Genomic DNA, 13,475 nt, shown 5'->3' with positions numbered 1-13,475 from the left:
TTTACATTTTTACTGAAATAGTTTTTACTTCTCTAAAGTATTATTAACAACCGTCGTTTTGCTGCTAATTCTCTTTTCTTTACTATCGATGAGTTAAACAAAATTCATGCTATCTAATATATGGAGGCACTCGTGATGTGACTTACTTGATACAATCATAGATATCAGGTATCTTACTGATGTCATAGGTATCATCCTTCAGTTTGAAATCTCGTTCAAGTTTTGTCCATCGTTGCAACATTACTTCAAGTGACTCATTGTGGTACAGTTGAACTGTGAAACATCATAAACTGGTTACAAATCATATGATATAAGTTTGTGAAATGTCATAAATTGTTCTTAAATCATATGATATAAGTTTGTAAAATATTATGAACTGTTCATGATCATATCATATGATTTTTATCTCATGTAGATATATTTAATATACAGTTTTCTATTTTATATGTATGCAGGATTGTTGAGGATCTGGGATTACGTTTAGATTTCCCCAATTATATATAGATAAACGTTTTATGCCATGAAGCTTGTACCTGCTCTGCGTCAAAAACTTTCAACAGTAAAAGTAGTTCAGGACTATTGCAACAGGTTTTTATCCTGTAATTATTACTCAGTGATAAACTTTAAATAAATACCAGTTTTCTAAATTTAATACAGGACACAAATCATTAAAAATACCTTTATCAGATACTGAAGCAACTTTTGCTCTTAGTTGTGATGTAAATGACTTCATTAGTTTATACATCTGTGCACATTTCTCCAGTGGATTGGAGAGATAGCTGATTGCTTTGTTTATAGATTGTGAGGGTAGGGGGGCAATCTATTAATAAATAAATGAATACAACTTTTTTTTATGTATGCTGACAATTTGAAATGCATGAAAAGTACAACAGGTTACACTAAGAGTGATGCTAGGAAAGTTTAAAGGATTTTAGCTTTTGAGAAGATATATTTATTCGTTGGATTGTACAAAATGTTAAAGCCTATTGAGTAAAGCAGTTCAATGGAACAAGGCCAAAGTTGGTTAAATTGATATTATAGGTTATCATGTAATAATCAGGGTAACAAAAAAGTTCTTGGCAAATTCTAGCCTTTAATCCAAAACTCGAGATGTGCCACACATAGGACCTCGCTATAGAACCGAGTATGTTCAAAATGGTACAACAACTTCAGTTAATTAACAGCAAGACTTATAACATCACCTGTTTGATGTCTTCTTCCGTTATAGCTCCCTTCTTGTTCAGTAGTTCTTGCAGTTTGGTTTTCACCCTGCATTTAACAACAGCAAATAGATTATTAATAACTCATCAAGTCCCAACAACAATACCCAATTATACAAGCTGATTTTTCCAATCAATTGGTTGTATGGCTTAACAGTTTCAGTTAAGTTATTGGAAGGTGTATGATGTGACCTGTGCTTTTTACAGTATGATTCAGGGTTTTTAATTACTCACACAGAGTGAATTAAATGTATGGTCACACATAAATAATTTGAAATGTAATGTATGGTATGTAGGGTCTTAGAATGAATACAATTGGTAACTAAACATTTTACAAATTGAAATTGTTACATTTTTAGAGAAATAAAACCTGTTTTTTTATATTGGTATTATTTTTACAGGAAAAGTATTATTAAAGTTTGTTAAAAATGTCTCTTCATATTCATTCTAAGTTTTATTCATTATATTGCCCTGGTATGTCAATTTTGTTCAAGCTCAAATTTAAAATTGCTGAGAAATCTCAAACTGAAGAATAACCAAGGACTTGTACAAAAGTCCTGTGTGATTAGATCCATGCCTGATGACACTACATGCAAGTAACCATGCCTTCACTTAAAATGAAATAACGACATACACAGATTGCTTTCGTCCAACCAGATCATTGCAATCCTCATCTCTGTGAAGAAGGCTGAGAGAAAGAAGAGAGAAAGAAGAGAAATATTAAAGAGGAGCAGGGAGCAAATGGAGCTGATAAGCAATGAAAGAATGAGAGGCATTATTACAGGACATGCATCACTTTAACGACATTTAATTCAATTAAACTGAGGATAAATGACAACAAAGTAATGATAAATTAAAAAGCAAAGCGGGTTTATACTTTTGTTGGCAGTCACTTAAGTTGTCGCCTTCATTGTCCAACAACCCATTCATGTTAGCACTCTTAACCATCTGCACAAGGATAGGTGTAAGTTCGCCTTCAAGAGCAAGCAAACCCTGGAAATAAATGAAGTAATTGTAAAATAGAAAACAACAACTGGAAAAATAATTAATATTATGAGCAAAACATGTTGCCATTGAAATAGACTCTGAAATTTAGTCAAAAAAAGAGAAATTTTACTGTTTTTGTTGTGATAAAGGTTTTTACCAATAAATAAACAAATGATAGTAAACTACATATAAATACAAATATCAAAGTTACCTTTGCAAAAGCAGCAGCTGTCATTTGCACCCTGCCTTCATCAGAAGCATATATTTTAAGGTCATGTCGGTATGTGCTGTGTAAACGTAGCAATCCACAGCCAGGGAAACCAGCATAATCACCTGGTATAAGGTTTATGTTTAAGTGGATGGTTATAATATTGACATAATATAATAAGCTGTGGAACCTTCAAAACTAGGATATCAGAAATAAAGACGTTTTTGCAACATGGTTCAACATTGAAGAGAAATTAGAGAGATGGGTCATTCTAGGCTGTATGTTTGTGAAGTGTATACTATGTAAAGTAGACAACATTTAAAATCATGTGCGAAAGCAAAACATCGTTTTAAAGAGTTTTAACTTACATATATTTACACAAAATGTCTAGGCAGTGGGGAAACATGACAGAAACCTTTTTTATATGCCACTAACAGTGTAATTTTTTTTAGATCTGTACAGAAGAAAGACGTGGTGTCTAGTTTATTAATCCAGAGTGATTTTACCTGTTACTTCTCCACTGACTGTTGGTTAAAGTTGAAGATGATGATAGAGGAGAAGAAGGAATTGAAAAAAAGAGAGATGAGAAAAAGGCAATGATATTAAGAAAATAAAAGTAAATTAGTAGGAACAGTAAACATTTTTGTACCAATAACCTTGGGTATGGGATACATTTCCAACCATTGCTTCAGTAAGGCCCATATAATTCAATGCCCCTTTAAGCCATAAATGTACAATTTAATGCATTGAATTATTGACTTTTGAATATGAATTTTGAGCAAAAGTAGTAAATTTTGAGAAAAAATACTTTGTAAAAATGGAACATATCATAATTACCTTGTCCACCAGGATACATGCAACGGAATGCTCGACCTAATTCTTCTGCTTGCATACGACCTGCTGGTGTTAGTTCTCCTCCCCATTTTAATATTAGAAGTAAAGATGGCCCACTATATGACTGCTGGTCTGTGGAAACTTAGGAAATTGGGTTGATCAGTATAAGATAAAGAGATATATAAAGTAGATACTAGATGCAGACTACCAAATAAAGTGGAAAAAATATATGCTCAAGACTAGTATATGGCACAATACATTTTGAAATGGAAATATACCTTAATTAGACTATAAGTTACAGTTTAAAAACTACGACTACTTTTAATTCAGAAAGATTATAACAACCATGAGCATGACAGTTTAAGCTGAAAAATTGGGCATATCTTCCTTTTTTTATTTACAAAAAATGCATAACCTTATTATCAGCATTAGAAAAATACTTTGACAATGAACCAAAATATAGAAGTAATGTATTATGAACATAAGGTAAACCATAATAATGTTAAGTAATATAGCATACCATCTTCTGAACTTGACGTCACATTTCTACTTGATGACATGTACTTGAATTGAACTTTCCTGTTTATGCCAGAGAAGTGTCCATACCTGGGATTAACATATATGGTGGTTAACTGAGTGATGATTTATAAATATTTAAAGACGGTCACTGTTTTTGCTTGGTTTTTAACAGTACTTGCCAAAATGTATCATTAATAAATGTTGGATAAACTAAAATTTATTTGTTAAAAAACATGAATAAAATAGATCTTGTTTAAAACACATTAATAGCTTTAATTTTACTCCAAGTACCATCTGCGGCTGAAACATAATATGCATAATCATACAGTATATGATTCATACTGTTTTAATTACTTTTTCATAACAAATCAATAATTTATGAATGGTATCAGCTCTTGTTTCAAGAGCATGTTTAGCAAACAACATAAATCCATAAACTGATACACCATACATGCCAACTATATTTTACTACTGAAAATTAAAATGAAATCTATAATATATTTTGCCATTCTAAAATTAAATTGAAATCTTAACCATAATTAAACAGATGCTACTAGCCACTCACATTTCCAAAACACTTTTAAGTTGTTCTACTTTATGTTGTTTTTCTTTTAAAATAGCATTTGGTTCCACAAGCAACCAACGAGCAACATCTAACACTTCTTGAAGTTGCTTTGGTCGTTTTAACTTCAATTTTCCTGTCTTGTGACCGTTGTATTTCGTGAAAAGGTCGAAGAACCTGAATTGCAATACAGTAATAAAATATGCGATAGTTGATGCTTATATATATAACATATGTATGAAGAAATGTTATAACACCTGTATTTTATGCTAATTGGGTGAGGCCCTGTAGCAAGAAATATAAGGGATTAGGTCAAAGCCCATTACCCCAATACCGTGTATTTTAATGAAGTTAAAAGATTTTACTTTTACCAAACATAAATGACACAGCCATTATAATAAACAGAGCTTATGAGTTATCATGTCTGTAACAAGATATACTTACTTTTGATGTCTAACTTCCATTTTCATCTTTTGTTTTGGTGTCCGATCTCCGTGCCTTATAATTGCTATCACACAACGTAATTCCATCCTAAATATAAAGTTTATTTCAATAATTCAATAAAGTAAAAACAAAAGTGGAGGCACATTACTTGGTGTAAGTATTGTTTTTCATTTATAAAGTTTTTGTGTTGTTGTTGCTAATGCATTTAAAATGGTGAAAAAAACTGTTCGTTTTGTTTAACTAATGTCCACAGGTGAGTAATTGAACGTAACAAAAGCAACTGAAAGATAATAATGATAAACTTACATAGATCCAGAAGTGGTTGGTACTATTGGTATATCTTCAGCATCTGTTGTAATGGACCATGGTATATGGAACTGAGGTGCCAAGTCTCTCATTATAATGTTCCTGGTAATATATAATAATGATAGGTGAACGGTGCTTAGACAAGGATAAATGATCCTATTTTTTTGCTGTGAGCTTGTCTAACTACAGAAGAAAATTAGACCCTAGAATAAATTTTTAACAAAAAAGGTTTTTTCTTAATTTTCGTTTACATTGCATATGCAAAAGCACAATATTTCATATTTACCCCAAAACTTTTGCACAGTCGTCGTAATATTTCATTGAATTCTTTACAAAACTGAAGCCATTGACATCACATACAAATGACTTGCCATGAGCTCGAAGGAAATCAAACCCACAAACTGTTTGCTGTGGATGAAACAAAAGGATGTACATGTGCAGGTAAGTGTGAACTCATATATGCACTATTCAGTGGCAGTTTTGTAGGGTCTTCCTCGCAAATAATAGAGAAATAAACCAAAACTGTTTTACACTCCCCCTTTAAGTTTTTAGGCTGTGCTACTGCTATTAGTAATAATAAAATACATGTGACAGTGTAATTTAACTTAAGCTATATATACCCATGTGTCAGGGTGTAGTAATTTTCAAGATCGAATAAAAATAGTGCATAAATGTAAACCATAACAAAAAAACATGTCAACTGCATATTGCTGAAAACATAAGCATTGTGTTGTGTTAAGTATTTTAACTCCATGGTATAAACATCTAAACTAAAAAGAACAATTACCTTGAAAGCAAGGCAAACTTGTCTTGCAATAAGTTTCTCCTTGGCTGATAAAATGACAGGGAATCTCACTTCTTTACCCTCACTGTCTCTTTCTACTTTACCATCAAGTGCAGGTGATTTACGAGCTTCAGCGTGAGCATAGTCAGCCCCTACTGTGTACACCTGTGTGTGGTAAACTGGTAATGATGGTGTGTTATGTAGTTAAAGTTTACTGTGGTAATATAGTACAGGCCATAAATCTACCTTGATAAAGTCTATATGTCATGTACTGGTTATGATTTACCGTGGCAGTTTAGCAAAGGCTATGAAATACTATAGTAAAGTTTGGGGCATTATAATTAGGACAAAGAACGTCTGGCATTGAAATAAACTTCTGGCATTGAAATAAAAATAAACTTAAGAAAGCATATCATATATCATTCTAGTTGTGTCAGGAAAACTTCTGAGTGCAGTAAGTTAATAGCATCATCATTAAAATCAGTTACTGTCTGCACCAAAGTAGTTAATATTTAAATTCACAACTAAAAACAAATTTAACAACTTAAAAATATAAAGTTAAATATACAGTACTTAAGTGTATGAAAATCGAAGATCATTAAACAACCACACTGTAGACATTAAGAATTAATTACCTTCACATCTGTTCCATCAGTTGGCATGAAATCTTCATATATATATGAACCAGTACGTCTTACGCAACTTTGTGTTGAATATTGACTGCTACGGTTCCCAATCTAAAATGCATGCAGTACTTCACCACATAATTTTAACACACATATTTTGCCATTCCATTTAAATAAGAGAATAAAGATGCCATTTAAGCAAAATATTCATCTTTTATTATACAATTGGTTGGAAATTGTACAGAAGTTATTTTATGGAAAAAAACAGGCAACCATGTTTGGTGAAAAAAACTTGGTAAGTATTTCTTATAACAAAGAAACACCAACTTACTTTTCGAAACAGCTTCTGGCATCCACCACCAGCAGAGGAAGGATAGTAAATATGTATGTTGTGATCTTCAGCATCTATAGGCTTCTCAACAAATGGTTTATGAAAAACCTCATTCCCAACTACAATGTGATCTTCATATTCCTCAAAATTGCCGCCTGTAACAAGCGATGAAATATAAAATTAAATCTATATTTTGCAACTGTACCTTAGTAATTAATTCGCGTATGCACCAAGGCTGTATTTAAGGGAAAGGTGGTACAAGGTAAAATACACAGCAGTGCTTTAGCATTAAACCATAAGATACAACATTAACTGTAACAATCTAGTAAGAAAAAAATGGGTAACACGATGAAGAACCGGTGCTTAGCATATTTTTAGGCAAGGATTGACGCAACAATTATAATTTTCCCACCTTTTCCAGTGCTTCTATCACAAAGTGCATAGCGTGGAGTTTCAATTCCATTTTTTCTCAAAATATTATAAACTTCTCGTCTGTCCTGAATCGCAAACTGTGTTTCCAAGTCATTGATCAAAAATGGCTGACGCAGTTCAGTATATTCCACTGCTTTTTTGAGTGGAAACCCTGAAATGGTTTCTGTTATGAAAAATACCATTCAATAGTGTTGTTATTGAACAATTTCATTCTCTGTGAAATATAATAAATATCCAAATATTTTTTTGGGTTTGGTAAAATAACTCATTCTACTATTTGACTAAAAAATTAAGCAATATTTGTAGATTGTGACTTAAAATAAGTTGCCAATATTTGACATATTGTGGATGTGAAATATATATTTCATATTTACCACTTGACTGACATGAAATGACGCATCAACCATAAAATGTTTATTTGTGTAGTGTTTTATATTTACTGTTTGAATAAAAAGAAATAATGCATGAAACATAATTCACCTATGTTTGTGTACATAGCCCATTTCTAAAATAGTTTTTATTTAGTATACTTACCACTTGACTGAAATGAAATAAGGCAGTCGCAGTGTGGCCATTCAGATACAGGTTTATTCATAACATCATCTTCATCAAATATATTGATATGAATATATTCGAAAAGCTGCAACCGATTCAATATTTCTTGCATTGGTTTTGATTTTGTTTTCTTGGCCATTGCACAAATTCCAACAATGATTTGTTTCTGCTGGTGAAACTGTAACTTTTGTAAATTATTTATTTGTTTAACTTTATTATGTTGTATTATACTTACATCATTAAAATTATCAATGTCAGAGTCAAAGTCATCGGTTGGGGTGTTACTGTCATCCATTTTTATGCAATCCAATATTAAAGCCTCACCATACGTCTATTATCGCTAAACCTAAAAAAGAACAGAATGGAGTCAATTAATTTAACATTTGCTGCAAAACAAGCAAGAATCAAACCGTTTAACATTACTTTTTTGATACCAAAGTTGCAAAATCTAACTGGTCTGTGGAACAAAAGAGCAAAAGAGTAAACACAAACAGACTACAAGGGTAATTCCCTTTTCTAGATGGCGCATTGGTCAATCTTTATGAAGAGTAAAAAGTTTGGGGACTACTGATTCTAATTGTGATATCTTAGTACCGTTAAGCGTGGCAATACCATTGCAACTAAAGCATAGAGATTTATTGAGATATATACGGAAGTTTTGTTATAAATAAAGGACATGTTTTGTTCCTTTATTGAAAAATTACCGAATGGTCATTCCTAAAATTATCTGATGATTACTCAAGCGCAACAATCAATCATGCGCGCCCAGCCGCCCCATTTGCATTTTTGCATTGTAAGTGATGGGTGAATTAGATTTTTGTTTGTTTCATATAATTTGTCATGTAATGGTCTGTTTGTTATGCAGGATGCAGCATTTGTAATAATACTTCATGTATAGAAAGATAAAGGCACAGTTATAAATATACATTAGTTTTTGTATGTAACTGTATATAAAAACAAAATAAGTGGCCAAATTTTAAGATAGAACTCATAATGCACGTAGATGTAATTTTAAATTATGTTTCTGCAAAAACAGTTAGTATATTTTCTATATTACTATAACTTACAATAAAGCATATTGTAATAACTACACATTATATTTAGCAGCCACATTTTTATTTGACACTTTTGTTAAAGTAGTTTTAACTCTTAGCATATTTTTAACGCCCGTTGTTTTGCTGGTAACTTTCTTGGTGCTAGTGAATAATCCTCCCCCCACCTTATTTGCTAACCCCCTATACCCACTAACCCCCTAACCATCAACCCCTAATCACCAACCACTTTACTTTATTGCGTTTAATGATCTGCATTACTTTATAAAATGTATATATATATATATATATATATAAACATATTATATATATATAATATATATATAATGTTTTTACAGTGGTGTAAACATAGCTACTTAGTAAGCAATGCAGGATACCCTATAAGGAGAGTATAAACAATTATGTTGCGGAAACTAAAACACGTTGGAAAGAAAGCTTGTAAATATCGTTTCACTGCTGCATTGACCCAATTGGATGTTCTAGCTACAAAATCATGGTAATTGCACTGTAAAGGCTATAAATAATATAAGTCTTTTTTGCCCTAGCTTCACCAGTAGCTGTATTGAGGTTTCATTTCTTGTGGTTGACATCTTAGACCCCTCTGTTTTTACCCACCTTTGAACCACAGCGTTGTCGGCCGAAAACTCACGCAAAAAAATGCCACTTGTTTATCTCAGTAAATAAACAAATAAAATCTAATATATTTGATACAAATACTCCTGGTTTTAGCATTAGTGGTATATTGTGGCTTTCAAGTTCATACAATTTATATAAAAACTTCACATTCCATCCAATTTTATTATTTGAATTGTGGCCATTAAAATTAGGTTTATTGCAAGTCAGCATACGAGCTTGATAGCTGTACTTATGGCTCTTTATAATTGTTGCTTCTGCTTAGTGTTGAGTATTTATATCTTACTATACTGACCTAATATCTGTTGTTTATGTTTACATGTTCTTCAGTTTATGTTACCCTATATCAAAGGTTGTAAAACTTTCTGCCATATTTGGTTGTTTACAAATATTTAAACTATTACTTTAAGTGGTGTTGTTTTTATTAATCCACAGTTTCAAAGCAGAAATAGCATTTCACAAAATGTTATCCTAAATATTGTAGGTAGCATATCCTACAAATGTTTTCCTTTATTAAATTACTGTTTACAAATATTTTTATAGTTATTTTCAATTAACATACTGTTTTTTTACTGCATCAATGTTATAAAAGTAGGCTACTGTTTTAAAATACATCATGCTACCATATTAAAGTTTTGCACTTTATGTTTACACTTAATAATCTCTCTGTTTACATTGTACTAGGCAACCATACAAACTTGTGGTGGTGCTTGCTAGAAAGAAAAAAAGAAAATCTGGACAGGTATGTGAACATGAACTGGTTTATATTCTATTACATTATATTTTCTAAAATGTATGTCTGAAACATTAGTTCTCAACCCATGAAGTTAATGGCAAATGCCACTAAACAAAATTCTTTTTTAAAACATAATTCATGAATGGATTTAGTGTGTAATTTGCTTTTGCCTTCCAAAAGTTAGATAGGGTACTAAAAACTTTAGCAGAAAGGGCCTTTTTGCCCGAGCTTTACCCCTTACGATAGTAGCTGTATATACCAAAATATATAATTAGAATAAACAATGTTATGCTCAAATTGAGTTTATTTGTCAACAACTCCAATAGCATATCATAACTATCCTTAATTGACTCCATTCTACATAACAGGCACAAAGTTGGCACCCCAGTATTGAAAACCCTTACAAGGGTGTTGTGAAGTGGCCCTCCCATAACCAGGAAACACTAGAGATAAATGTGACCTTGTTCAAAGACTCTCATGGTTCTGATTTTGAACCTAAAGAATGGGTGATTGTGTTGGAAAACGTAGGTTGCTGTATAATTACAATACTTTACTGCTGGTAATATTCATTTACATTCTAAAAGTTTTGCTTTTAAAGAGGGAAATCCTCCTCCACACTTTTAAACATATGCACCGTGTCTACTCTCTGTGGTAATCCTTTGTATTTTCAAACAACAATAATAATATATGCCAAAATTAACATTTTTCTCCTGTTTGAATTAAACAATTTTAATTAAACAATTCCATATCATTTTCTGTCCATTTTGGTCCCATTTCTATTTTAAATGTATACAGTATATATTATAAGGTATGGAACTTTTTTTAAAAATTTTGTTACAGTATTTTGTCAATTTTACTCCTACTTCTATTTTAAATGTATCAGCTATATTTATATAATTTTACCAATGATATTTGTGTTTTCCTTGCAGGAGACTACCAGTGGTAAGCGAAAGGCCATCGCTACCTCACGTGTTGACATGGCCAAGTATGTGTCTGATGTACCAGCTGCTCAGTTTGATGAGATACAACTCAAACCACTGACAACTAAACTCAAATCTGCGTCACTGACTCTCTCCTTTACGTGTGTGTTTATATCTGAAGGCATGGCTACGTAAGTTTTGCATTTTGCTTCTAAATTTAGATATTAAAGTATGTAGACCTTTCTCCTACAGTGCTAATTAATTTGACTGCAATGCTGCTGTATTATAATTTATAATTACATGATATAGTAGTAACTGCATATTATTTTAAATTAGTAAGAATTTTGAATCCATTCTCCACCTTTTGCCAGTACTCGTTATTGCTAGTTGTTAATGGGAATTTGACAAAGAATATAAATAATAATGCTATCATTCATATGACCTTTAGGATGTTGTGTGTCTTTTCTCATACATCATGTGTCATATTCATTTTTTGATTGCTACTACGTTAAATACTGTGTTGGATTCAAAACATAGTCTGACTTCTCTTTTTACGTACCCCATACAGTTTACATAGCCTACGCCTTCACTTTTGTAATTCAGTTTAAAAAATATTTTGTAATTTATGTGAGTTTTGTGTAGTTCAATAAACAAATATTGATATTTTATAATTTTTTTCAGTTTTCTGTAGTTTAATAAAAAATCTGAATATTTTTAAATTTATTTCAGTGAGGCAGACCTTGCTTCAATGGCTGATAGCACAATGACAGAAGACACCATTCATCTTGGTGATATAGATATTGGAAACATGAGAGACCTTGATGATATGGATTGTAAGTATTTAAATATCGGTGATTTATATGTCATGTGGTGTAAATCGTTCTGCCATATTTGCTTTTTTATAGCTTACTAAAGAAAATTAATCTGAGTAACTTTCATTTTATTCTATGTGGTTGAGGTCCCGCTGGGTAATACGCCATGGGACACCTGAGACATAAGTCAGAGTTGGCTTGTTACCTCAACACTTAGAAACTTTGCACATAGTTCATGCTTTTCTGTAAAGAATGGCAAAAGAGTGTAGACCTAGCAAAACTAAATGCATGGTGCACTAAACATACACTTCAGCGACACAAAGCATATGTACACAAATGTCAGCTGTGATTTTATTACCCACGTTGAGACCCATACAGTCCAAAGGGCACGTGTTATGTACATTTTGATCAAGAAAAAAAACACTTCTGGTTCTTAACTTGTGACCAATTATAAAGGAGTTTAAAAACTAATTTTGTAATTTGTATTTTCCATACCGATGCATTGCTACTATTGTCTGCATGTTATTATACAGTCATAGGCATACATAATGTTAAAATGCTAACATTGCAACTTTGCGTTTCATCCTCTTAATAAGGATATACAGATATTGCTTTATATTCAATATCTTTTATTAAGGCACGAACCCTGGGGTGGTAGGGTGGACAGGTCATACCTTTTTTTGAACTGTAGTTTCAAATAAAATGTTAAAGTCAGCGATAGTATGGTTTATAAACCCCTATGTCTATTTCCACTTTTTCTATGCTTTAGAAATAATCGTCACCTATACTACACTACTATATATAGCCGTATATGTTACTCTGTTAATCCAAATATAAAGAACTAATTAGCTAATACTGGTCAAAATCCCTAAATGAGCCGGATTTTAAAATCTTAAGGTTACCTATATAGAATTGAACTAAAATCTTAATTTTCTGAAAAAAATAATATTTAATATTTTTCCATTCCAGTTGAGTTAAGTTCCCGTGCAAGTTCCGCAGATCGAACGTCGAAACATTCGGCCACCAACCAAGAGTTTTACGGCATTGCTCAGCAAATTGAGATGCTGACTCATGGTGTGGATGAAACATCTGAGAAACAAAATTTCGAAGGTACAATTTTGAATTTTATTTAAACAACATCTTTATATAGTTTTTTTTTATATACATAAATGTGACTAACCAGAAATATTTTATTGTAATGCAACATAATAATCATATTGTTTTCAATTTGCTTGCAATAAAACAGCAAAAGTAGGCTTAAACGTGAAAATTACCAATAAATTTGCTCTGAAAATTAGCCTAGAGTGTTTCTATATAAAGGATTAAGCTTAGTATATATGTGGTCTACATTCCAAGTAGAAACCACTAGGCTATATACTTTATAAGTGGCAGTATATTGTTTATTGTTTTAATGTGTTACTTAAATACAACTGTTCAAGTGTTCACCCATGTAAAATGTTATATGTAGTACATTATACTATTGTTTTGATATGTTATTTAAAGACAGTAGCAAC

The 13,475-nt window shown here is 31.7% G+C and overlaps 2 protein-coding genes across 13 annotated transcripts in view; one reads left to right on the top strand and one right to left on the bottom strand.

The window, feature by feature from the left end:
- Window positions 1-8,250, bottom strand: part of LOC100182708 (inositol hexakisphosphate and diphosphoinositol-pentakisphosphate kinase 2) — a 14,843-nt gene extending 6,593 nt beyond the window's left edge. The window contains exons 1-20 of one of the 12 annotated variants that reach the window (XM_026834389.1): window positions 8,232-8,250; window positions 8,044-8,154; window positions 7,788-7,992; window positions 7,234-7,416; window positions 6,822-6,976; window positions 6,500-6,601; window positions 5,868-6,029; window positions 5,367-5,488; window positions 5,081-5,182; window positions 4,775-4,861; window positions 4,334-4,507; window positions 3,770-3,855; window positions 3,253-3,390; window positions 2,922-2,939; window positions 2,419-2,540; window positions 2,098-2,213; window positions 1,855-1,908; window positions 1,203-1,269; window positions 679-820; window positions 147-273 (exon numbers count right to left, since the gene is read on the bottom strand). In XM_026834389.1, coding sequence (XP_026690190.1) covers window positions 147-273; window positions 679-820; window positions 1,203-1,269; window positions 1,855-1,908; window positions 2,098-2,213; window positions 2,419-2,540; window positions 2,922-2,939; window positions 3,253-3,390; window positions 3,770-3,855; window positions 4,334-4,507; window positions 4,775-4,861; window positions 5,081-5,182; window positions 5,367-5,488; window positions 5,868-6,029; window positions 6,500-6,601; window positions 6,822-6,976; window positions 7,234-7,416; window positions 7,788-7,992; window positions 8,044-8,103 — 2,222 coding nt within the window. In that variant the 5' untranslated portion in view covers window positions 8,104-8,154; window positions 8,232-8,250. Of the gene's footprint in view, window positions 1-146; window positions 274-678; window positions 821-1,202; window positions 1,270-1,854; window positions 1,909-2,097; window positions 2,214-2,418; window positions 2,541-2,921; window positions 2,940-3,252; window positions 3,391-3,769; window positions 3,856-4,333; window positions 4,508-4,774; window positions 4,862-5,080; window positions 5,183-5,366; window positions 5,489-5,867; window positions 6,030-6,499; window positions 6,602-6,821; window positions 6,977-7,233; window positions 7,417-7,787; window positions 7,993-8,043; window positions 8,155-8,231 lie in introns of those variants that run through there. The other 11 variants (XM_026834382.1, XM_026834385.1, XM_026834381.1 and 8 more) reach the window with 11 other exon arrangements.
- A 932-nt stretch (window positions 8,251-9,182) lies between these two features.
- Window positions 9,183-13,475, top strand: part of LOC100185074 (EH domain-binding protein 1-like) — a 9,898-nt gene continuing 5,605 nt past the window's right edge. The window contains exons 1-6 of the mRNA XM_009860061.3: window positions 9,183-9,356; window positions 10,178-10,235; window positions 10,598-10,753; window positions 11,159-11,340; window positions 11,879-11,982; window positions 12,931-13,071. Coding sequence (XP_009858363.1) covers window positions 9,262-9,356; window positions 10,178-10,235; window positions 10,598-10,753; window positions 11,159-11,340; window positions 11,879-11,982; window positions 12,931-13,071 — 736 coding nt within the window. The 5' untranslated portion in view covers window positions 9,183-9,261. The remainder of the gene's footprint in view (window positions 9,357-10,177; window positions 10,236-10,597; window positions 10,754-11,158; window positions 11,341-11,878; window positions 11,983-12,930; window positions 13,072-13,475) is intronic.

Source organism: Ciona intestinalis, chromosome 4 (assembly GCF_000224145.3).
Source record: "Ciona intestinalis chromosome 4, KH, whole genome shotgun sequence".
In the NCBI taxonomy this organism is placed as follows: Eukaryota; Metazoa; Chordata; class Ascidiacea; order Phlebobranchia; family Cionidae; genus Ciona; species Ciona intestinalis.
The sequence above is the reverse complement of the archived record's forward strand: the minus strand, read 5'-3'. Positions and strand labels throughout refer to the sequence as shown.